General features: G+C 41.9%; 1 protein-coding gene across 1 annotated transcript in view; it reads right to left on the bottom strand.

Moving 5' to 3' along the window:
- Nucleotides 1-26,823, bottom strand: part of LOC140363553 (contactin-4-like) — a 218,166-nt gene that overhangs the window by 72,728 nt on the left and 118,615 nt on the right. Inside the window, exons 9-11 of the mRNA XM_072450184.1 lie at nucleotides 23,540-23,669; nucleotides 18,354-18,504; nucleotides 4,959-5,086 (exon numbers count right to left, since the gene is read on the bottom strand). Coding sequence (XP_072306285.1) covers nucleotides 4,959-5,086; nucleotides 18,354-18,504; nucleotides 23,540-23,669 — 409 coding nt within the window. The remainder of the gene's footprint in view (nucleotides 1-4,958; nucleotides 5,087-18,353; nucleotides 18,505-23,539; nucleotides 23,670-26,823) is intronic.

Below are 26,823 nucleotides of genomic sequence, written 5' to 3'. Positions count from 1 at the left end.
AGATAATATATAAACAGTATGATATTGCAAATGCTACTATTATGATATAGTACAAAACACTTGTATAACGGATTTCCATATAACCAAAGATGCTTTACATAAGGATTGAGTGCCTATGTCCATGAAAAACAATCGTAAAACATACAAAAAGAGCTGAAACATGTAAATAACTAAAGAATGGTGCACTTGTGTAAATAGTGTGTGGGTGTGTGTGACTGGGTGGGACAGATATGTACATATATTGTATTCTAATGGCGTGTATATATATTTTGTACATGCCAATGCAGTGTGTAGATCAATATTTCCATGTGAATTCTCCCTCATGAATAAAAGAATAAACTAGACTAATAAACCATACGGTACATTTTGCATTTAACTTATTGTGTGATACTTGAACCTCAACCAAGGTATGATATATTTACAGGCAGTTTAGCACATTTCTGTTGGACTACCATATTATCTGCATATTTACTTTACTTATGGTCTAAGAAGATGTGACAAACGTTATAAAGTTGGCTCAGAATGATAGTTGAGAGAGGATGTCGTCTTAGTTACGCAACAGAGAGCACCAGATCGCTCACATTCGCAATGTAGTTGGAATAACCACCAGTCGCAATGGAAATCGTAACTGTAATGGGACAAACAGCAGCATTACGCTTCAGACTTTACTCTTGTACTGTTTATATCATGTAATGTTGTGTAACGCTGTGCAGAGTGTGGTAAAAGTGAACAGACAATATCACGTCATAAAAGCCTCATTTTAACTTTTGGCCCAAAGCGAACGAAAGCAGGTAATGTTCAGGAAAACTTTGGGATCAAATGCAAGAGAAGAAGAAGGGGCAGAAAGTTTGTGCCTCTAAACGCGAGGCTGTCACGCTCCCCTCCCATAACGCCGGGAAGAAAAATCACAAATTGGCTCCCTCGTTTCCCGCGGCGGGCTCGGAACAGAAGAAGTCTCATTCCGGGACCCTATGGGACGGCGGCGCGGCGTTAAACAAGCAGGACGCTGGTTTACTGTATATATCCAGACTACGTTACAAAGTGAATGACCGAGCGGCGTGCTGAGCGACTGCTGCTGAGAATACAAATGATCACAGCCGATCGGTACATAAACATGGACGCCTCAGGTCAGCGCTGCCTGCGGGGAAGAGGAGGAATTTAACATCCAGTCACACTCGCTATTAGGCTGTGTGAACTGAGAGGAGTTTACATTTGTTTCCTCTAATCACGTTATGTTGTAATGTTGCAGTATAGATGTAGATGAAATGTCCTTTACAGCACATTTGAGGCTGTTTTTTTTTTTCAAATGGCGCTCAGTTGAAGGTAAAAAGCATGTGATTTCAACACTTTATTGATTAAAGGATAAAAGTCTTCATAACCTAATCTATTCATAAGCTTTTCATGTCATCCAAGGGCAGTTTTGTTGCCTTTTAGAGGGTTCACTTACTCAAAAAAGGTATTCAAAATGTTAAGAATATCCATCTTGTCTTCTTACTCAGAATAGTTTTGTTTGTTCTATATCAGACAATAAATAAGACATGAGGTTTAGACAGACGCAGTAGTTGGTGTGACCTTAAGAGCTGTTGCTCCTGGGCGTGGTCGTTCTGATGTCAGGGGGCGTGGTCATCCTGATGTCAGGGGGCGTGGTCATCCTGACAGGGACACGTTTCTCCAACGACAGCGGCTGCCAGTGCGAACTCTCACGTGTCAAGGTAATTATACCACGTCTTATGTATTGTCTGATATAGAAGCTACAAAAACGAACACCACAAAGTCAAGAACAATGCAATCATGATTTAAAATGAGACCTACAATGTAAACTTTAGGAGCTTTTAAACCATATAAAGATTGCTTTCCCTTCTCACTCTTGAAATTGCATATATTGATGCATATTTGAGCGATTATTATTCTCCTGCAGATACGACGCCGTTCTTCTGACAGTCTCTGTATTCACCGCAGAAGAAAACTGACTGTTTTTGAATGAGTGAATCATTTTAAATCATCCAAAATATAACGTAATGACTCTTGTCTGCTCTATGAGGTGTCGTAGAGCAATATAGCAGGCAGAAGCACAATGGGTTTAAGTAACCTTTTGTTAAAATAATATGAAGAATTATATTTGATATATAATCGCACACAACACTGGCTATTAAAAGATACTGACGTAAGTCGGGTTGGAGTTAACACTGGCTATTAAAAGATACTGACGTAAGTCGGGTTGGAGTTCTTATACTTAAGTTGTATTAGCAAATGAATGCGGAGTGGGGTCTTTTCAAAGCCGTCGTATCTGACATAATAAAGGCAGAGGAGAGGATTTGAATACATTATCCTATATGTTTCCTTCCTCTGAGCGGGCCGTACAAACATGTCATCTAAACGGCACACACACACTGTAAAGAGGCTGTGAAGGTGAAGCAAAACACAAACAGGTTTCAGTTCCAGCCCATTTGCAATTCAAAAATCGCACAAACACACAAAATAATCACCAGGAGACGTGTTAATAACGCTGTTTTTGACTCCACTGTTTAGAAGGAGCGAAGAAATGCATCGAGCAGCAGAAGTGTGTGATAGAAATGGATTGTGGATCTTAAGCAATCTCAGCACGGCCATTAGACACTATAGAAAAAAAAAGAGAGGGATGAATTAAACATGGGGTTGTGCTGAAATGCAAAGAACCTGCACTCTCCTGTTTCCTGCAGCAACTGCCAATCAACTAATTGGTCTGTATGTGTCAGGTAAAGGCTATAGGGAACAGTATTACCTTATTGTGCACCTTATAGTGTGCGCACAGGGTCAGCACATTGTTTAAACTCACCAGTGGTGGACGGGGGCTCGCCGGCTCTATATCATTACTTTGACAGCTATAAAGGAGGGTGTTACTTCATTATAAGAGCCTGTGACAAACAACTCAAGGACATATATACAATTACTGGATGTGACTGGGCCTGAAACAGCGACATGACTGCAGTTGTAGATCCTGGGGAAGTGTTTGGAAATACAAAGAGTACACTAGAGTACACTGGATTTTCCCATTTCACTGGAGCAAACACCAAGCAGCGTGAAGAGGTTTTGAAGGTAATAACATCTGAACACTGTTTCGGACATTTCCACGACCATCTTGTCTGAATCTCAATAACTGTAATCAAATGTAAATACATGATTATATTTGTGTGATATATATTATCTGCATCATTAGTCCAAGAGAAAAACGACATGTGTGAAAATGGTGTAAAAGGAGGTAAAGAATGTTTACCTGGGACTGGAGCAGGTAAACATTCCCCAAACTCTTATCTCTAAGGAAAATACCAAGACAGTTGTAAACGTAAGTGCTGGGTGTCGAGTTAACCAATGAGAAAAGTGACCCGCCCATTATGTGTGAAATGTGAAATAAAACCACTTACAAGAGGGAGAAACGTTGTGAGACTTGGAGGGTCATCAGGCTGCGTACAACAGCCTGGTGACCCGGCTGGTCTCTCCCTCACAAGCCACACAAAGTCTGACGTTTCTGTGTTGTTTTATATTCTAAGTTGAATTATGTTCTCTGAGTGTTAAGGAATAGCATTGATTTATTGTCATTTCTTGACATTTACTCAACTCGTTTCCCAGTCCTACTTTTGAGACATATTAAATTTAGGGTAAACTCTGAAATTATGGATTCTTCTTTTTTGGAGCCAAACGACTGCCGGGGTGAGTTTCATTATTCAATAACATTAACATTTCATGAACATGATTTTGTCTTGTATGAATGTGAGAATAGGGCTGGCTAAATTATGAATGCCATTTCACACTTTATGGGACATGATCGTTCAAGTTTATTTTGCTATTTTATGATATGATTTATTCTGTCCATAAGCATAGCCATAGCCACTTATTATACATAATATTATAATACACTTTACCTGCTACTTAAATGTCCTTTTGCTGCACTCTACACACATACTTACTCTACATACTGGACTCTTTGGGACTTCAAGCCGCTTCTTTTCCCCTCACGCTTTGAGCCCTGCGGCCGATACAACCGTACGTCTGATTTGTAGATTTTACCGGCTAACGGCCACCGCGGGCAATCCAGAAGGAAGCGCGAGCGTTTGACACGTTTTGACACACTGTCGAAGTGTTTTATTACAATCAGACTCATATATAATCTAATGAGGAAGTGAGACAGGACGAGGCTGAACGCAAAGACACACGCGGACACGCGATATACGACGGTCTGCGGTTTAGATCCTGCAGCATTGAAATGAGACTTTCTTGGGCAGACCTGACCATCTTTCTGTGTAAATATCATATAACGTAACACTCACTCCATAAGTACGAGCTCAGGAGCAGAAGATCCAGATGTGAGGACACAGTCACAGGTAAATCAGCTCACACAGAGTCATCAAGGACACAGGGGACAGAGGGGACAGATGGGACAGTAGGGACAGAGGGGACAGTAGGGACAGCCGTGATGTGTTTCAGGTGCACCGCGAGACCCCCGGCTCAAAAAAAACGCTAGATTTAAGTCTATTTTTAAAGTTACTTCTCTTGTTTTTTATTGCATGTCTCTTTTCTTCTGCTGTTCTTGAACTATGCATTGCAACACTTTCCTTATTGTGGGACAAACAAAGGTTCTCCTATTTTATCTTAAATTAGAACATATATATAGAACAGGGATATACCGTATTTTCCAGACTATGAGTCGCACCTTTTTTCTTAGTTTTGGCCGGGGTGCAACTTATACTTATATTTATACTTAAATACTTATACTCCGGAGCGACTTATATGTGATATTATTTGTTATTTTCACACTTGTAACCTTATTTCATACTCCAGAGCGACTCATATATGTTTTTTTCTTCTCTATTATGATTTTTTTGGCTGGTGCGACTTATACTCCGGTGCGACTTATACTCCGGACAGTCCGGTACTTGCTTTACCAAACTCAAGAAGTCTTCCCATGAGATATCATTACTCACCTTTCACCAGTAGACTCCCAGCACTGCTCGCCACGCCAAACTGGTTCCTGGCCACGCACGTGTAGAGCCCGGCGTCCATTTTGGTGACGTTGGAAATCCGAATGCTCCCGGTCTCCAGCACGGTGACTCTGAAACAGACACGAGGGGCACCAGCCGCATTAGGGCTGCTGACAGGGCAGGGACACAAGGGGCAGGTGCAGCCGCATTAGGGCCGCTGACAGGGCAGTGACACGAGGGGCAGGTGCAGGCGCATTAGGGCCGCTGAGAAGACAGTGACACGAGGGGCACTAGCCGCATTAGGGCCGCTGACAGGGCAGTGACACGAGGGGCACCAGCCGCATTAGGGCCGCTGACAGGGCAGTGACACGAGGGGCACCAACCGCATTAGGGCCGCTGACAGGGCAGGGACACGAGGGGCAGGTGCAGCCGCATTAGGCCCGCTGACAGGGCAGGGATACAAGGGGCAGGTGCAGCCGCATTAGGGCCGCTGACAGGGCAGTGACACGAGGGGCAGGTGCAGGCGCATTAGGGCCGCTGAGAAGACAGTGACACGAGGGGCACTAGCCGCATTAGGGCCGCTGACAGGGCAGTGACACGAGGGGCACCAGCCGCATTAGGGCCGCTGACAGGGCAGTGACACGAGGGGCACCAGCCGCATTAGGGCCGCTGACAGGGCAGGGACACGAGGGGCAGGTGCAGCCGCATTAGGCCCGCTGACAGGGCAGGGATACAAGGGGCAGGTGCAGACGCATTAGGGCCGCTGACAGGGCAGTGACACGAGGGGCAGGTGCAGGCGCATTAGGGCTGCTGACAGGGCAGTGACACGAGGGGCACCAGCCGCATTAGGGCCGCTGACAGGGCAGTGACACGAGGGGCACCAGCCGCATTAGGGCCGCTGACAGGGCAGTGACACGAGGGGCACCAGCCGCATTAGGGCCGCTGACAGGGCAGGGACACGAGGGGCACCAGCCGCATTAGGGCCGCTGACAGGGCAGTGACACGAGGGGCACCAGCCGCATTAGGGCCGCTGACAGGGCAGTGACACGAGGGGCACCAGCCGCATTAGGGCCGCTGACAGGGCAGTGACACGAGGGGCACCAGCCGCATTAGGGCCGCTGACAGGGCAGTGACACGAGGGGCACCAGCCGCATTAGGGCCGCTGACAGGGCAGTGACACGAGGGGCACCAGCCGCATTAGGGCCGCTGACAGGGCAGTGACACGAGGGGCACCAGCCACATTAGGGCCGCTGACACGGCAGTGGGGCTGAAAACGAAGCAGCGGTTAGAGCTGGAGCGTCTGTTAGTTCATATACTCAAAGTGCATTGGAGTTTACTCTTAATGAGCTGGTCTAATGTCCTCAAGCATTTCAAGTATTGCCCCGAGTTTATCCGTTTATCCGTGCAACTTTTAATTGGTTCATAGTGCTTTGGAGTGACACGGACAGGGCCAAGCTACTTTCTTATGACTTCAACAGCAAAAAGATACTGTTTTAAAACTATAATAAGTTGCGATTCATTTGCTGAGAATTGTCCAAAGATGTGAAGTGTTACAAACAGGAGAATTCCAATGAGTCGGCTAAACCAATACACGGATTTCATTAAACAGAGTAACTTGTAAATGTCGGTGTAATTCTTCAGACTGTGTTTTTTTTAATAAGGGTCATTGTTCAATCAAGTGAAGGGATCGCGTTCAATTTTGTTAAAAAAATAGGGCGTATACTCTGAAGGTAATTCATTGGAAGAAATCTTAGGCTTTAATTGGTCTTTAAGGTTTAATTGTCTTGTTGTAAGTCGGATCAATTATTTTCAGCCTTAACCGTGGCCTTTACAGATTGGCAAAAATAGCTGTTCTTAAGAGTTTCCATGGAGCTGTCCAAAATTAGCCATAAGGATAACGATGTAATTTCTCTATGCCATTACGAGAGCGTCAACCCTTTCTGATATAAATGTAATTGCGTAAAATGTACGTGCTGAAGACAAAAATGTCTAAAAAATTTAGATTGTAGACTCTTTTTATCAATAATGATTAAACTACTTTCCTGAATGGGTTAAAGTCGATCAAAAAATACACAACCGAACTTGAAAACTAGTCATTCCAAAGTTGTGGCACAGACAGACATTTTCACTTTTTTTTCAAAAGTCTCCGGCTAAATATAAATCATCCACATAAAGTTCCTAAGAACCCATTTTTGTTTTGACTGAAAAAGCGTCCAAATGTCACATATTTGTCCTTGCGAGATGAGACTCAGACGTCCTCCCATAAACAGGACCTGAATATGCAGCAAACGCTGTGACACACACAAAGCACGATACGGCAGGAGCCTGCGCTGCCATTCCAGTCCGTCCTTGTGCTTTTGAGCAAAGTCATGGGGGGAATATAAAAGAGGGAAACACTGTAGTGGTTAACTTAGTCCAAACGTGTTCATTTTGCATTGTAGTGGAAAAAACCTTTTGTCTTGGATAATAATAGCCTAGGCACTGTTTTTGTTTGTCTAGTTAAGGTAACAAGGCCAGGTCACAGGTCAAACTGTGACAAATGAGCCGAGGAACCACCTTCTTCAATTATTTTTGTAGTAAAAACAGCTGTAATTGAATAAATGAGGTTCGTTTAAAGGTGTTGAACATGATTTTTACTGACTTAAAATGTAATGCATTCTGAGCATCGGGATTATTTACACATTTAGTTTATTCACACGTCTCCCCATTAGCTAACCGCTCACATTTGGCTCTGCGGAGAATACAGATTAGATACAGATTAGATGCAGACAGCACACAACTGTCTCATTTTGACCCTAAGAGCTGTTTTTTCAAAATGTCTGTGCTGGGGTAAAACTGATTTGATTAAATTGCATGAAAAAACTCAGGCACAGTTCAACCCTGCGAGGAACATTCCAGGCAAGGCTAGGGCATCTCCATGGAGACAAGCAGGTTGTGGATGCCTCACCACAAACCTTACTAAGTCCATCTTTAAGGGAATTAGTGGAACAAATACAGCCCAACTAAATTAGACTTGTGCCCTCCAATAAATATATGATAAAGATCTCCAATATAATATTTTCAATCTCGGCTCGACCAAGACCCTGCTCTGGACCGAGACCCTGCTCTGGACCGAGACCCTGCTCTGGACCGAGACCCTGCTCTGGACCAAGAGCCGGGTTTGGAGTCATATGTTTTATTTTGTATCATTCTTAGGATTGACGTAAAAACACCACCAACAGCTTTCTAGCCCAATCATTGAGCTCAAAATCTTAAAGAACTATAACTACTTTCTCACCTCACAAGATATTTATGAACCAATCATTTTCGTACATTTTTCATAAAGGTTTGGGAAACATTCCATCCACAGGCCTTGTTCTAATCTATGTATTCTCCCGTATGTGAATTATTGACGCACACTGACAGTTCATGTTTGATCTTTTGTCTCTCCTCCCATCGAGCTGCTGTTGCTTCAGAAACATATCTCATTGTTCGCTTTGATCTGTGTAATTACTGCAGGTGATCCATCGTATCTCTTAAAAGACAGACTCGCTGCTCACTTCCTGCTGATTCTCTTGCATCATCGAGAGGGAAACCAAGAATGTGCAGGATATTATCTTGTAACACTGTTCGAGGCCACAATTGTAGATTTTATTTTAATCGAAAGTTCCAGACGGATTCCAAGGTCTTTTATTAAAATGTCTGAGCAGTATTGACACTCGTCCCACACAAAAATAATCAATCATAAGCCCAGTGGGGAAATCTAAGATCTATCTGGATGTTCTGCCTGTCTGAAACCTTCACCTCGTTCTCACAGGTGGAATGTGATGGATGCAGAGTAAATACACGTTGTTAGGCTAAGTCATATTGTGACATTTGTATTTTACCTGACTATTTAAGTATGTTGAATATCAAATCAAGTATTCATCCAAATCTCAAGATATCTTTATTACGGTCGCAACGAGTCAACATCCAATCAGGAAAAATGGTCAGGACACATATCCAATCAAGCTCCAATTATCAGGATACGTATTGTCTCGTAAGGCCGCAGTTTAAATGAAATATATTGAACAGGCGGGCGAATTATTAATATAAATATCATTTCAATTTCAAAAGATTTTTTCTTCCGGGTTTTTCCAAAACGCACCACGGAAGGAGAGCGAGGAGACGCGGCGCGCAGGTGAGCGTAACAGTAGATTTAGCGTGTTTTGCATTGGTAGAATTGACGCTTCTAAGGGATCATCTCAAAATGGGTTGAAGCTGAAAAGACGTACTATTTCTCATCTTGGGGGGGGGGGGGGGGGGGGGACATTTCGTCTTTTTGTTGCTTTGAAGCTTCAATACATCGTTGTGGCAGTAATTGTTTTGAAATGCTAAAAAACTCTCTCAGCAACGAGCATTAGGCCAACATTAGGCGGCACCACCGCGGCGCGCACCGCGGCCCGTGCGCACGGTGCGTTGTGATCACGGCGCGCAGTGGCCTGTGCGAGGGAGAACCCGCCCCACTCCCCGGTGGACCATGTGGATTGAGTAAACAAATATGCGCAACAGGTGACATTATTTGGATAATTCATAACTTCAAAACGGGTTTAAAAGGTGCTATATAAAGGAGTTGAAAACGGCCGCGCGCGTCTTCTCCCGCTCTCTCCCGGGACCGCACGCGTCTTCGCGTCTTCTCCCGCGCGCGTCTTCTCCCGCGCGCGTCTTCGCGCGTCTTCTCCCGCGCGCGTCTTCTCCCGCGCGCGTCTTCTCCCGCGCGCGTCTTCTCCCGCGCGCGTCTTCTCCCGCGCGCGTCTTCTCCCGCGCGCGTCTTCTCCCGCTCTCCCGGGGCCGCGCGAAGGGTCGGAGCGGCGCCGTCTCTCACTCCCGCAGGATTTTGATGAGAAATTGCTTCACGCGCTCTCATCTTTTGACTTAATACTGCTTTTTGTATTTCATTCAAAGCTATTTTGCGTTGTCGGCGGTACTTTCTAAAAAAAATATATATATAATAATTTATTTTATTTATATTGTAGAAATCAATACTCTAAGTGCGGCGGATCCGTAAACCAAGTAATAGAATAACTGTGGCCTAAGGTACTAGGCAATACCAGCCCTAGACATAGTTGTGATATAATAAGTAATATTCACACACCAACTTTGCAATGTAACCTTGATTGTTTGTCGTTGTCATCACGTTATCTAACAGAGCGATGTAGCTGGAAGATTCTCCTCTACTACATGTGTTAACCTGACCTCCTGGGTTTTCTCCTTCTACTGATCAATATCTATTTGTTTCTTTAAAAAATAAAATAAAAATGTTTTTCTTCTTTTTGAATTGATTTCCTCAACATGAACAATACAGACTTTTAACCATGCTATTTAATACTAAAAACAGCCACATTTTTTGGATTAAAAAATCTCAATCTTACCTAACTTAACCTTGATGAATTTGACTAATCATGCCTCATGTGAGCGACCCGCAGGGTCATGAGTTTGAGTCCGGCTCTCCACAATTTCCTTTCATTTGCCGTCCTGTCTGATAAAGCCCACAATCAGAGAACGTTTGATGAATCACCCAGAGGAAACCTTCATAGTGAAGGGGAGAAGGTACAAAGCCCACCCAGAAAAAGCAAAAAGGAGCCGATCCCAGAACCTACTTGCCGTGAGGTTGAGGTGCTAAGCTGAAGTCACAATAAAAGCACATTAAAGAGGGAAGACGTGACATGATAAATTGGACTTTTCCCTGGTATTTCCACTGGGCCCTGAGCAGAGCGACTGTAACACCCAGACACGTTATAGTCCCATACATTCACTCTATCAATATGTTTTCCTTATTGCACCATTTACCATGCTGACCTGTTAATGAACATTCAATAGAAGCTCTTGACTATTACTACAGGACACATTGGTCCCAGGAGACACCAGTCCTTATCTCACTTGTGTATTTAGCTGTGTTTTGTCACCGGTTTTCTGTAAAGCGTCTGGCTGAGATGTCCTGGAGCAGCGGTGACTGTCGCAGCTCTGATCTCCCGAGGAGCCAGGCGCCGAGCTCAAATCCCACCGGGAATCCACAAAATATCACACTGTTAAAAGGGAACCCTCCAGAGCCCGGCCCACGTCGGCGGCTTGTTGAGCTAATCACTTCGTTTGGCTCGGTTTATCCGCGCTATTACAAACAAGCAATTGCCATTAAGCCTGCTGAGCTCACATGCATTTTTCATGGACGGTTGTTCGACAGGGGCTGAGGCAGGGTTTAGGATCAGAGACAGGTGCTTCAGTCAGGGAGTTAATTTTGAGATAAAGTTTTACTTTTCGTCCAAAGAGTCAAATTATTCTGTTTTTGTCTAGTTTTAGTTGGCTATAATGTGAAGCTAATTTAGTCAGATATAGACTACATCCATAATCAAGTTGTTTATGGGCTGGTTTTGGGCAGTAGAATTGTCTTTTTCATTCATCTTTGTTAGCTATCGACAAGTAATACCGTATTTTTCATTGTTTTGGCCGAGGTGTGACTTATACTTATATACTTATACTCCGGAGTGACTTATATGTGATATTATTTGTTATTTTCAAACTTGCAACCGCATTTCATACTCCAGTGTGACCTATATATGTTTTTTTCTTCTCTATTATGTATTTTTTGGCTGGTGCGACTTACAGTCCAGAAAATACAGTTCAGTGGATGAAAATATATAATTTTAGTCATATTATTTGCCATATGATTACTCTTTATTTAGTTTTAGTCAGTAAAATTATGCCATTGACTAAAACTATGACGGAATATAATCGCCAGAAATAACACTGGTGTAATTTCAGTTTATAAGAATTAAATAGAAAACTACACAGCGTCAAAATGTTCTGCTGAGAATATCTTTCCTCTGATATGAGATTCATGTTTGTTTCCTTTTAAGTTTCCTCCATTTAACGCGACTTGCACGTATTTATTTTTACAGCCTGCCCAGTGATATAACATTTCAATTTACTGTTTCCTGAAGTTGTGGCTGATTCGATGCTTCTATACATTCAATCTCTTTCCATTGAGAAGACAGAATGTATTGCGCGTACAGGCTATACATGAGGTACGATAACCAGGCCCAGCGCAGATAAAGCAAGCGACGTAACGGAAAATAAATGCACTTTTCAAACTTCCAGACGAAACGCAAACGAAATAGCATCGAAATGAAACAGAGCGTCCATCACAAAGTTTCTGAATCTCTGTGTTCGTATTTAAACGCAACTCGATGAAGAGAAACCTCAGAGTTCAGTAAACTGGCTGCAACAATTGAAAGAGTGCACGTCTGTCCAAATAAATCTCCACAGCATTTATACAGAAGGTCAGAAAGGCTCAAATTAAATTTCTTTCTATTCAATATTGCCAATCAGCCGGGGCCGTGGAGCAATTTCCTGACCACTTTGAGCTCCCAGAAATTAATTGCCCCATTGATACATGCCTTCGCTTGTAAATCCTCACTTAAAGCACCTATCTTATCTTGTAAACTACATGAGGGGGTATAATGAGTTTGAGGGGAGAGGGGAGACGGCTTTTACTGACGGCTCCCTCTAAGGCAACCGCCGAAACCGCCCGAAATGATCAAAAATGACCTGTGCGTTTAAAAGGCTGGGAGTATTAAAACACATTAGAGAAGCCCATCCGCCGCACAGAGCCTGCGGCACAGTCTATTCTCCCGTTTGATCCGAGGGCTTCCTTTGCAATAGACCATAATAAAGAGTTATGGATATGAGATGTCACTCGGATAAGGATTGCCATTAAACCGAGCAGCAGCGTGTGTCAAGGCTCCTATCTGGCAACGCAACAAGAGGATCCGACGAGATAAAGACGTAGGCGGCAGTATCTCACAAAAAATGCTTTCACTTTCTTCCTGTTTTTTTTCCCCTTCCTCTTAAATGCTTCCCAGGAGCAATTAAGTAAGCGGGCGAATTTGTGGCTAACATAAAAGCTTGGGCAGCGTGATATAGTAAACAAGTACTTTAGCTCAACCTTATTGGCCCGCTGTTAAAGTGAGCTGTGTCTAAAAGCTTGCGTTCTTCTCTCCACGGTGCAACAAAAACTTGAGGTTGTAAATGAAAAATATTACTTCAAGCACTTAAAAGGGATTGTATAATTAAGTCAGTATATTATGGCGACCCATGTTTATCCATTTCACTTCCACGAGGACAACGCATCAGGAAAGCGCTTTGTTTCCGTGACACTTTTATTGGAGCTGTTTGCACCGGTGCAGCGTGATCCTGGCATTTTCATTGTTCCATCTCATGCTGCCAGAGGTAATTATCGCTTTGAAACGATTCGTTGTACTGTCGGCTTGTCACCGTAATGATTTGAAGTGCGATATAGTTCTGAAGAAAATACAGGCGTTAAATAACTCATTTATGCCACTGACACAATAACCCAAAGCAAGAATGTCTAAATGTTGTTTTAAATGTTGGGTATGTGTATTATTCCTATTTCTAATGACCATAAACTCAAATATTATTGTACTACATTGATACTTCTGGTCTTGGAACGTAACAATTTTCTGATGCTACAAAAGTGCCTGTCAATCAGAGCTACAACTATTGATCACTTTGCTGCAAAATGAATAATCAAGCAACTGTTATTTAAATTAATTGATTGGTTGTTTAACGTAGATTTAAAAAAAAAAAATAAAAAAAAAATATATATATATATATATATATAAGGTTTTTGCTATATTTCAATGAGATAAAGCTAAAGAGATGCCTCTATCTGAGTCATATAATCTCTTCTCTCAGTCTGTGTACAGTCCATATAACAATGAATCAATTAAATGAGTGTACAAATATTAAAAACCCTTTGTCAAGCCCCGTCAACAGTCAACAAAACATGCTATCTACCTTAAATGGCTTTGTTACTAACCAGCTGATGCCATGTTCTCCACATCTCCCATTGAAATACAACCCCCGCCCGAGCTGACCTGCCCCTTACCTCACTGACCTGTTCAATTTCGCTTAATGGAAATGCAGCCTCAATGGATCCACGTGAAACAATGAGCCGGTGTAATTTAATGTCTGGCATAACAACCTTAAACACAGTGGTCCAATCGTAAGGTAATATTCCTGAGAGCCATTTCCTATATCCATTTTACAGTTGCTGGCAGTGGTCAGCAGTGAAATTCAATTAGAGCCAGCACTTTTGCCTCATTGCGCGGCGGTGAGTGCACGGTAACCCACACGATGAAGCTATCACGTTGAAAATTCCCGTAGTATAAAGGTATATGACTACAGCGCTGATTTCATTATATTAACTAATCAGATCCAGCCTTGTTCTTAGCTGATTCATCCTCCTCTGCTCCCCATCCTTGAAAACATTATCCCTGCAAGATTAGAAGGAATTATGGGTATTTTAGCTGAGCCAGTGGGAAGGATTAGTGTTGTGCCACTGCTGTTATAACACGGGCAGCCATTTTAATATCAAGCAAAAGAGGAAGAGAGGCCAGGACTAGTTTTATAGGCAATAATGCACACGCCTATAGCACCTTGTTCGTAGCGTGCACACTCGAGGCTATGGCACTTAAGAACAAATGAGAAATCTAGCATTTGTTGTAAAGCCGGATCTATGGAAGGAGATTTTCTTGTACGAGTTGGGGATGGAGATTCCAGCGTTTAACAAGAAATAATCAGCACATTATGTCAATGTGTGATTCCTTCTAAAGATCCTAAATGAGGCTAAATATGTTGTGTTCTAGTGCTCTTGTTTTGTCATAAAGCAAGCGTTAAAATCAGCTATGCTTGTTGCAAAATGTACAGAGAGAGTGTAGCATATGTGTTAGTATGCTAGTAGAGAAAGGGTTTAGAGATGAAACACGTTTAAGGCCTTAGTTATTTTGTTACTTGGTTTACGGATCTGCCGCACTTAGATTATTGATTTCTACAATATAAATAAAATAAATTGTTATTTTTTTTCATAAAGTACTGCCTACAACGCAAAATAGCGTTAAATGAAATATAAAAAGCGGTATTAAGTCAAAAGATAAGAGCGCGTGAAGCAATTTTTTGTCAAAATCCTGTGTGAGTCTGTGACGAAGCGGCTCCGTCCCTGCGCGCGGCCCCGGGAGAGCGTGAGAAGACGCGCGCGCCCGTTTCCTTGACTGCTAGGCGCAGCGCTAACTCCTTTATATCGCAAATACACATTTTAAACCCGTTTACCACATTTTCTCCAGTGTGTTTTGCCGTGACTAAGGCTGCACACTTAGAAGCGTCTGTTCTACTGATGCAAAACATGCTAAATCTACTGTTACACGCTCCTGCGCGCCGCAGATATTTTGTTCCATACACTGAAGTGCTTACAATCTATATGATCACAAATACATTCACAAGTATTCAGGCTCCGGTTCCAGGCTGGTTCTTTGCTCCAAACTAGCCACACCAGGTCAAATCCCACTTTATACTCCTAGCGTGAGCGGCGGTTTGGTGATGGGACGGTGATCTCTCCACGCACTGAACGGAGACGCTTGTGTCGGCCGCGGCAAAGAGCGTGATCGGCTGAAGCGACGCAGTGAGTATTAGGTGTATGTAACGTGCCGTAGTGGTAAACCACGTCACCGGATGATACATTCACGGACACACAATAGGGATATGTATTTGATGCTGTTTTAGTGATATTATGAAGTGGGTTACAGGATTAATAAGCTTTTCTTTTTATTGTGTTTTAAAATGTTCTATTTCAAAACACAGAACATGATGCAGAGAGATCGAAGCAGAAAAGCAGTACAAGGCAGGGATCCAAGTTCACCGCATAAATTGTCCATTTTTGTCCAAAGTCTGTCAAATAAGTCAATTTAACATTGGTTTTAGAGGTGGGCAATATATCAAACACTCAGCATTCTCTCTTCTTCTTAAAAACCTCTCACAATTAAGTTATTTTGAGTAAACAAAACTAAACTGTCTAAACTGATCGTTCATGAGAAAAACTATTCAAATAGTGTCTGAAAAAACATTGCGTTTACAGTCTGTTCTGTTAGAATACAGCAGCGGAAATCCTCTGTCACGGAGCAGTGGTTTTATTCCTTGTTTTCGTCCTGTTTCTGAAGGGACGGCAGAATTACCAACATCGCAGACTGATATCAGTGGTTTTGGCTGAAACCGATATTATTCAATGACGTGAATATCGGCCGATACCGATACTGGGCTGGTATATCAGTGCACCCCCAATGCAAATGTTGATAATATTGTAAATGTTGTTTTCAAGTCGGTGACACCCCTCATTCTTCTTCCAATGTAGAAAAAGAGTCAGTTGTATCATCTGGACTCTGTTGACTACTAGATTAAGACCGGATTAAAGATTTTGAACATCGAGTATATCGTTTATAGTTCATACGACAAAAAGAGTTGAGAAAAGAAAGAAAGAAACAGCATAAACAAGTAAAGAAATGAGCCATGGAACAATCAGCTACTGAAGTACTCTGAAGTGTTGGTATCTTAAACTTAAAACATTAGAAAGCATGCAATGTTCTAAAGCGTGTGGCACATGCAGGCCCAGTCTCTTTAGACATGTCATGCCAACTAAAGCTTTGAGGTGTTTCCCAGACATTATTTCAGGTTACCAAGTCTGAAGTTTATGTAATTAATACAGGACGCAAGCTATATGATGTCCTCAAATGGCCCAAACAAAGCAATTATTAAGAGGAGAAACAGAAAGCAGTGAAAACGTAACCTGAAGCTAACAGATTGGATGTCCCAAAATGCTCTGAGTGAGTGAGGGAAGCTTCTGAGCCTGTTCAACAATTCATCTCATTTCAAAGCAGCACACACACACAACCAGGTGTAGGACTTCCTGCTGGGACGAGCAAGTTTTCAAACAGGAAAGATGATTATATAACGTTTTCCAAAGTGCTAATTGGTTATAGTGGGACTACCTTTGGATTGTTGTTGGTTATTACAGAGATTTGGCATTCACCGAGATAGCACCATCAGGAGGGGTTGATCCTGTTGCACCCTATACGCCGATACATTCCGTTTTGCAACTTTTATTAAGTCCACGGTTCAGAATAACACATATGAGGCAGGCAGGGTACAACACCCACAACACACCTGGGCCACACTCAACACAAATGAATAGGCGTGGCTGACCTACTTTTAACGCCACACGCCGTCCAGGTACAGCCCCTTTCATGAACGTTCACTCTAATTAAAGTGCTCCGTGCTAACATGTACAATCTAACACACAAAAGTAATAATAATTTAGCATCACAATTAAATATCAGCATAATAAACTAGATGAGCAACAATCCCATGGCAGAAGTGATTGTGAGAATTGTTTGGTTCAGTGGTTTCATATCAAACCCAAGCAACTTTCTGGATGGAGGAAGGACTGATACTGTAAACCATGAAGTTACAAATTGCTACTCACGATGTAACGGTTATTCACGACTATTGAAGCGTGACAAAACAAAGTGAAATCCTTCATTCTCTTTCAATCAAATACATTACTGTTCCTATAGTATGTGACCAACTTTTTAAAGTCAATTGCAAAAGTAAAATGATTGTGAAAGAACTGTACATTTAGGTTTACTTTTTTGCAGCACAGATTGAATCAAAATGACTTAATTTATCTTAAAATATCGTCACAATTATTCATTTTTGCTTCTTCATAACTATCAATTATGTAAATGATTTCAAAATTGCCAGTTCAAAATACAAAATAATAAGGCTATCTGAGCTAGCTGACAGTCAAAACAACATAGGCTATACACAATACCTCATAGAATTGACACTGCACTGAAAAATACACATTTATTGGCTTAAATAATAGCAAGAAAAGTAAACAACATGTATTTCCGCATTATCCTATTTAGATGTCCAAAGGAAGCACCATCAGGCAGTGGCTTTCCTCTCGTCTTATTAACTTTTCCCTGTCCACATCCACTTGACAACGATATTACATTGATTTGCACTTAGCCCGGATTCTAATAAAACAAGGTACGAGCTGGTTTCCCCGGTGTCCAGCTACTATCACACAAGAACGCAGGAGTGGGTGAGTGGATGACCATTGATCTGTCCTTTTGGGGATTTCTCGCGCCTCTTGCTCGTGTCTGTGGCGGCCCCCGCATCACCACGGACGCCCGGAGCTCAAACGACCCGCCCGGACTTACAACGCGGCTAATGAGCTGATGGGGGAGCCAATCGATCCAAGTGCCTCCGTCTAGGAATGGCCAATTACCTTAAGTAAACAGAAAAAAAAAAAAGAAAAAACCTGCTCGGAGGCAAGCCAGGAAAGTGCTTTATACTGTGTTGTGTTGTGCAATTCAGATAGTTGTGTCATCTCCTCTGCAGTCTGGCACAGAGAATACCAAACGGGGAGCAATAAAGTAGCTGATAAGACGCCAACGTAAAGTAGATGAGCTAAACAATATACACGATAGACATTCTGCTTCTTTGGCAGAACAGAAAGAACGTAGATACCTGTGGCTTTCTCGCAGCGCTTCCTTGCCCTTCCTCCACGAAATGACGCCCCGAGGAGACATCCGAGGCTTGCACTCGATCAGGATGTCGCCGCCAAGTCGGGCCAAAGTTTGGGCCTTCAGCAAGTTCTGAGAAAAGTCTGGAGCGATGGCTGCGGGAGAGAGATAAGAGGGAAATTGGTTAAAGATGGATGTCGCAAATGCTTTTTGTTACAGTGAATGCTTAAAACAAAGTACGTGTCAATACATTTCAAGGCAATACTAACTTCATCGTGAACATTCAGTGATTTTAACTAATATAACACAATAACTGTAAGGCTGCCCCCAAATAAGTTGTCTGTTTGCTGTAACCCGACCCAGCATTTTACAAGTGGGTCGGTCGGTAGGTAAATTCTTATTTTTTGAAAAGGCGCATATGTTAAGAAATGAGTTGTTAGTCCCTTGGGTTGAAAGACAGGTTTACCAGCGCTATGAAATTATTCTACACAGCGCTTTAGGAAAGACCGGTCAGTGAGTCGGAGAAATATTTGAAAAATAAAAGAATTTGGCGTTTATTTTTAACAAAATGCAGATTTTTTTTTTTCAGTCGGCTCGTTTTATACGGGTCGGTCGAGTTACGGCAAACAGACTATTATTTTGCTCAGCCTAAGATATGTTTGAATGTTTAAATGATAGTATAGTCATATTATTATCCAGTTTGTTTGATGTGTAAAAGTAAAACAGTACAATTATAACTGGGCAAGTTAAAAAGAAAATGAAAAGCGTTCCAAACAAATAACAGAGATAAAACATGAACTAACTCCTCTTTTAGAAGTCGTCCACACAGAAAAGTACTTTTATTACTGCCTCATTCCCTAAAGGTCAAAAAAAGGCTAGTACTTCTTGGGTTGAATTGTAAAATAAACCCATGTGAGTTACTGTTTCTATTAGTTAGGTCACTTATTTCCTACAAACTAAGAACGATGTTGTTTTTGTCTAATCCTCTGCGTTTCCTCCAGTCGGACATTATGCATTAAGGATGAGGCAGGTGGGCTCCAAAGGCGACCTGGATGTGTGTGAAAGTAGCTGGAGGCTTTGGAGCTGCTCCTTTAGGCCTTAATGACTCCGGCGTCTGCTTCTGTTTGGTCCCGAGTCAGCACAATGCTCGAGACGAGACAACGCGCCATCGCACCACAAACACACACACAGCACTTCAACGCAATGTAGGGACGTCACAATATCACAGTTTAATGATCATTTACCATTATTGACACCATAACACCAACAACAGTGATTTTCTTTGGTTCACTTTGTCTGGTAGATCACTATGATTTATAAGTATGTATGTGTGGCACGCTCGAATGACACGATGATACGTTCCGTTTTGCAGCTTTTGTTAAGTCCACGGTTCAGAATGCACACGTTTGAGGCACGCAGGGGTACAACACCCAGAACACACCTGGGCCACACTCAACACAACGAAAAGGCGTGGCTGACCTACTTTTAACTCCACAAGCCGTCCAGGTACAGCCCCTTTCATGGACGTGCACCCTATACAAGTGCTCCATGATAAATGTACAATCCAACACACAAAAGTGATCATAATTTAGCAGCGTATTGTACCATCACAATTAAATATTAGCATAATGAATCAGATGAGCTACATATGTAACAAACTTTATGTGATCAAAGTTTCTGGAGGATTACGTAAAGTTAATGTGACGTAAACAGCCAGATTATATGGCACTTTTGGGTTTACTTTTTGGAGAATAAATTCAATTGAAATTACTTAAAGCAACAGTATGTACCATCCAAACATTCTCCACAAAGATAGATACATTTTATGCTTATATACTGTGGAATATTATAGTCAAAGGAACAGCATTTCCATGGAAACAAGCAGAAGCCGTCTCCTCCAGTCCAAGAGTCAGGCTTGTGGAGATGCCAGCTGGCTCACTGTAACCAGACAACTAATGTGTCTTTACATTTACATCTTTGGCTAAAAAGCGGGCTTCCTACATGAGCCAAAACAATCTGACTGCTGTATTACACCAGGAGATAATAGTCGCTTGTTTCATCGTTTGAAAGGTACAGTCACTGTGTCTTTTATATCCAGAGAAAAAAGCAACAATCACTGGATAATACAGTAAGTACCGAAGTACAGAACAACCACCTCCATGACGCAGAGCAGGAGGCCAGTTTATATATGATGTTTATGTCGCCTTTTAGCTCTGGATGTTCCAGGGCGCTTTGGCACTTAACGTGAACTCTGCTTTAAGTGTTGTGAGCTTTAATGTTTGCTTTTACTGACGGAGCATTGGACTTTTATTCAAATTCCATTAATTGCACAGCCATATCATAGAGACTTTAATATATGCGCTGATCATGACATAATCTATGTTATTATTGTATTATTTAAACTTATAAACCAGAAAAGGACTGGCAAAAGTGGACATTGCACTGCCGACCTCTGTGGTAATGTATTATGAAGAGAGGATATACTATAAGTGCAAAAAAATATATACTATTACTTGAAACTATCGGTACTATCAAACGCTCAGCACCAGTGAAATGGACAAACGGTGAGGTTCAAAATGTGGGGATCCATATTACAGAAATTGTTGAAGATAGAGTACGTGTTTATAAGAGAATTATAAGAGAAGAATGAAAAATGTTAGAGGTACTTGGTAGAGAGATGTGTTTGTCTGGCAAAATAACATGAATAAACTCTCTTATAATTCCTCAGTTTGTTTTTTTACTGATGACTCTTCCTACACCTGGAATATCGTTTTTGAAATATCTTTTTACAGAATTTTTGTTACATTTATTCTGAATAACACTTTTGCACTTAGAGCTTTGTTAAATTTTCAATATCACCCTCCAGATGGCGCTCATGAGATTCAAAATTAACCTTTCTGGATTAATTCAAATTGACTGATTTACTGACTGTCGACTTCATGTCTGAAAAAGGGTGTTGTATTTATTAATGATCTTATGGATGCAACAAGTTTTTAGTAGGCTATTAAGTCTATTATTTAATTAATTTAATTTCATCTTTATTAGGAATACACGTGCAGACAGATGCCTATATATATATATATATATATATATATATATATATATAATTTGTATTTATTTTTATTTTAAATATTACTTGGCATGTTTGGTGGGCCGGATTATAAAGACAAACGGGCCGTGTGTGATCTAGTCTGTACTGTTAGTCTACTTGTATAATCGGTCTTGTTCTTTTCTTTCTGTGTGTTCATTATTTTCTGTTTAAATTGATCTCAATAACAAGTACCATTGAAATGTTGCCAAAAAAGAAAATGTAATAAAGATGTAAAAATTAATGAAATCAATAAAAAACCTTCTGTGGCAGAGTGGGCAACCAAATCAATAGTGTTTCTTGTTGGAAAGTGGCTCTTGGCTTGATCAGAGCAGAGTGAAAATTGCACACCAGCTGTTTTCACTCTCTGTTTTCACCTCTTTTTTGTTCTTCTTCCTGTGGTTTTGACAGGTTGATGGTTTAGACTTTCTTAAGCTCATATCTCCTTTTTAAAGATCAGTTACAAAACGAAAACGTGGGTGTCTAAACTCCTGTTTGAGTAACCATTTACGTCCTGCAGTCTGTGAATTTCCTTTTCCTATATTCGGCAGCGTTTGATAATGAGGACGCTACATGTTGAGAAAAGTGCAAATTATGCTCAGTCGCAAATGTCAAGAGGAATGGAAAAACATGGCACTCTAAAACAAGACTCTGAAGAGCTTTGGAGGCTGTGTTTGGTTTAAAAATGTAAGCCCTTGAATCAATACCAGAATCAGAGAGTACAATGGGAATCGCCACGTTTGTAATATTTTGTAGTGTATTCTTACTAAGTTACTGTTTGTTTTTCAGGCAAAGCAGCTTCGCAGAGCGAGAACAGAAGTGGATTGGATGGATCATAAGATGACAGGATGGCAGGTGCTGCAAACTTACCCTGCCTATTATATTCTGGGCAGTTGCCAATGTTATCGAACAACAGAAAACTTCAAGTTGAGTCCCAGTTGTATTCTCCGGGCAGCAAGAAGCCAAAGAGTACGTCTAAAGAGCCCAAGGAGCGTGAAGGTATTGGTGGTGCCCGTAGTGATCGGAGCACTTGGGGCAGTGACCCCCAAACTGGAGGAATGACCCCCAAACTGGAGGAATGACCCCCAAACTGGAGGAATGACCCCTAAACTGGAGGAATGACCCCCAAACTGGAGGAATGACCCCCAAACTGGAGGAATGACCCCTAAACTGGAGGAATGACCCCCAAACTGGAGGAATGACCCCCAAACTGGAGGAATGACCCCTAAACTGGAGGAATGACCCCTAAACTGGAGGAATGGTTTGAGCAGATCCAGGAAAAACATCAGACATTTCGGTCCAGAAAAATGCAGGAACAGCAAAGATACTGAAGAACCCTCAACCTTTATATTATTATATTATTATTGTATTGAACATGTTCGGTTTGTAATGTGACAACAGGTGAACCCTCGTTTATTGCGGGGGTTACGTTCCAAAAAGAACCCGCGATAGGCGAAATCCCTGAAGTAGAAACCTTTATTTTTTTACAGTTATTATACAATGAAATACTCCATAAAACATTGAAAGCAAGGAACAAAACCTTTTTACAGGCCCAAGCATTTGTTTAACAAATAAAAGTACTGTATAAATGTTTTTCTACGATAGTTAGCATCTTCCTCTGCCTTTTGGGCCCGACCGCAAGTGCCTTTTGTTAGTTTCTTAAGTTTCACTTCTCTAAGTTTCACTTCTCATGCCTGACAGCTAGGGGGCGATACTGTTCTGTTTACCTGTATTACGTGCCTGGGTGGGACCGAGGTAGACGTTGTGGTGTTGGCTAATGTGAACGTGGTGTTCGCTAAATAAATGAACCAAACCTTAAGTGGAGTTATCATTTGGACTAACACCTTTGTCGGTGCAGAACGTTTTGTCGACATTGTGGGTGTCAATAACGGTGTAACGTTATTGACACACAGGTAGAGAAGACGCGGAGAGACTGTTTAGCCAATCAGAATGCAGAACACAATGCATGATGCAAATCCGTGAAGCAGCGAGACCGTGAAAAGTGAACCACGTTATAGCGAGGGTTCACTCTATAGTCTCAATCATAAAAAAAACATTGCCTTACTGTGATGTTCCATTCAAAACAAGCATGTTTCTCTCACCGATGACTCGGAGCTCGACGTTGGTGAAAACTCGGCCGTGCTTGTTCTCAGCCACGCACTGGTACATGCCGATGTCAGCCAGATTCAGACTGCTAATCGTCAGCACTCCTCCATTCACCTGAAGTCTGTCCTGTTACACAGAGATGCACATACATATTAAAGAGCAGCTCACAAACAAAGTACTTCAGACAAGGTGAACACGTCAGCACCCTCACGCTCCACTGGGCGACTCCTGTGTGTAAATGTGCCCCTTACAGCCTCACGTTCAAACCAATCAGGCTTTATTCTAATGCAGTGCAGGGTGTTGTAAAGAAGAGGTTTGGATAGAAATAACTGTGGTTACTCTTTGACAAATATGTAAAAAAAATGGATAGATTGTACCACAGTTACTACTATGTAATTAGGGATGTGAATATTCTCACAATAATGTGCTGTTCTGGTTACGTTACTTTAACCTCATAGTACAATCTAATTACAGTTTTGTCACACAGTGCGTTTAACACATTTATTGTGTTAAATGGGTGTTAAAACTGTCAACCATTTATTGATGATATATAGAAAGATTTTGTTTTAGAACTCATTTCTACTTCCTGTAGTTTTTCTTCACTGTAACTTGACTGATTTTAAGGCAGTGGTTCCCAAAGTGGAGGTCAAATATTATATATATGGTATTTTTAGTGGAAACTGCATATTTCAGTGAAAATAACATAATAAGCAACTCAAATAAACACAAATGAAACCTGATTTTAAATATTAGGCAACTCATTGGGCAATTTCAATTACAATTGTGGTTATTTTGAGTTCTGGCCTGAAAAGAACCCCTGCTTAAAGGTACTAAGTATAATGAATCTGACCGATGTGATAGAGATAACAAGATCATTTTCACCCGGAGTTAAGGGTAAAAAACCCCAGGGATTTACTGTTAATTCACCCGCGCAGAAATATTTGGCCCAGGAACAAAAGCACTGCACGCGGCTTCATCTTAGGTCCAACAATAAGCAATCAGCGGTCGAGTGGCTTGACCAAAGACTATTGGAAGAGTGTTATAATAAATAGATTTTTAAAGACAAGAACAATTATAACGAAAAGAAACTAACACAGCCCAATTAGTGTCTTAACACAATGTCACATTAAACCTGTTAAAAGGAATAAGGTGAACTCAAACTGCCTGTAGGCCTGTAATTAGAGCTGTATGCACACATTTAAAGCAGTGCCATGCCAGCTGTGTTCAGTCTGATAAATGAGCTGATCTATTTCAAGCTTTAGCCACACTTTCTCCTTTCTCTGGGGGTTGATAATTGAAACAGTGCTAATTTTCTGTAGTTGTAATAGGCCCGTAGTGAAAAGATGTAACAGAGCAGCAAGGCATTATCAAACAGTGGTTCAAACCTCGAGGGGATTAATCAGGAATAAGCTGCAGAAACAGGTTCCAAGAGTCCAACGAGTGAGAACAAATTTATCAGCATGTAAAAATAAATGCATCTTTAAGACGCCCACGCAGAGCAACATTACAATTATAACCCTAACCCTACATCCTTTTGACCTTTGGTGGCTTGGCACACTCCCTCTTTATAGCTGTGTCAATTTAAGTGTGGCAGCGCTCATTGTTCTCGCCCTTGATCTTTCCCTCTGAGTGTAGCTGGACCTTTTAATGTCACTGACAAAGTATTCCGGAGGGTCTTGGCACCAATGTGCCTGTGGTCTCCGTCATTACTGCAGTGCCACTTAAAAACACAAGCACTGTCCCTTAACATCAGTCAGCCAGCATTCAGATGGTTTCTTTCAAGACGAGAACACACAGCCACAGTTGACCTGGTGCTGGACCAACCGCCAGAGGGAGAGATGGGTGGTCCGGAGGGTCGTTGTTGATTGTGTGCATGTTCAAGAGGAAAAACGGGTGAGGAGAAAGAACAGGAGGAGAAAGAACAACTTTGAATGGATAAGAGATGTTCCTTTTTTGGGTTGGGCCGAGCGCGGCCCCAGGGGCCAGGCAGATGAAAGAGATGAGTGTAAGTGCATGGGCCGGTGCCACAGTGCATGTTTTGTATCCAGTGTTCAGAACCCTTCGGGAACTCACTGGTGACTCTATCACATCTCTTTAGCGCTGTAGACAAATGCTGGCATTCTGCCTCGTGGCCTTCATTAATTATGCCTGACTCCTCTCTGGTCCAACACATGAGCAGCAGTGAAGACCTGCACTACAAAAGCACTGCAGATACTACAACTAGCTTTTAGAAAGAGTTTATATCCAAGTAAGATCTACATTGTACCACTACTCCACTACAAAAGACGCTCAACAGAAATTAAACCTTATTCTTGTACTTGAATGTATCCGGGTCTGTGTGTGTACTAAATCATCAAACAAATATTAGACAATAAGTTTCTCTTTTATGACCATAGCACCAGTGACGCAGAGGTGTTCCTTGCAGAATGAGATGTGCATTTTCAAGCACAAAGATGATTTTGTTGTGGAAAGCACAGTTCATTTTGTACCGTGGAAGAAAGTGGTCAGTGAGAAACTTCACATATTTACAGAGGTCAGTTTCACACCTTCAGGGGCCGACCAGCTCGCTCCCCATGATTCCGGCCCTTATTGGGAGATGGCGGCGTCCACCAACCATCCCCCTCTCCATCCGTCTGGACCATCCAGGGTTGCACGGCATCAATGAACAAGACTGAAAATTAGTCTTCATGTATTTCTGAGCCCGCTGGAGCCATTTCTGCTTGTGAGCATTGGTTAAGGGGGGCCCAATAGAAGGTTTATGGAGCCTCTAGAGGATCCTACACCTGGATGTTCATGGGACTCCCGAGGCACAGCTTCAAATACCTGTTTGCTGCTTTGTAATGACATTTTACCAGCTGCTCTTTTAATCCCATGCATTTTTCTGGCAGAAATCTTCCTCATTGTGCCGTTATCTGCACAAATCCTTGTGTTCTCTGAATCAGCTACAAATCTCTTAATAGCACGATGATCACACTTAAGTAATGTTTTCATACCTTTCCAGAACTATTTCACGCTTTTCAACTAGAGAGATCCTTTTTCTTTCCCATATTACTTGAAAATGGTGGTCTGCTTAATAATGTGTCTCAAGCTGACGCCTGATGCTTGACCCGCACTTTGGGAACCCCTGGAGTAGACATATTTTTCATGATCAACTTTACCTCTGACTGGCCTTGATTTATAATTTTATTTGAATAAATGTAATTTATGAATCCCACTGTTCAAGGCTTTTGGGGACCAGTGTACTCGAAGAAAAGGTGTAGCTGACCTGACCAGAGGAGGG

Source organism: Eucyclogobius newberryi, unplaced genomic scaffold, assembly GCF_026437365.1.
Source record: "Eucyclogobius newberryi isolate DKJ021-1_F unplaced genomic scaffold, fEucNew1.0.hap1 SCAF_17, whole genome shotgun sequence".
NCBI lineage: Eukaryota > Metazoa > Chordata > Actinopteri > Gobiiformes > Gobiidae > Eucyclogobius > Eucyclogobius newberryi.
This window is presented reverse-complemented; position numbering and strand designations above follow the sequence as displayed.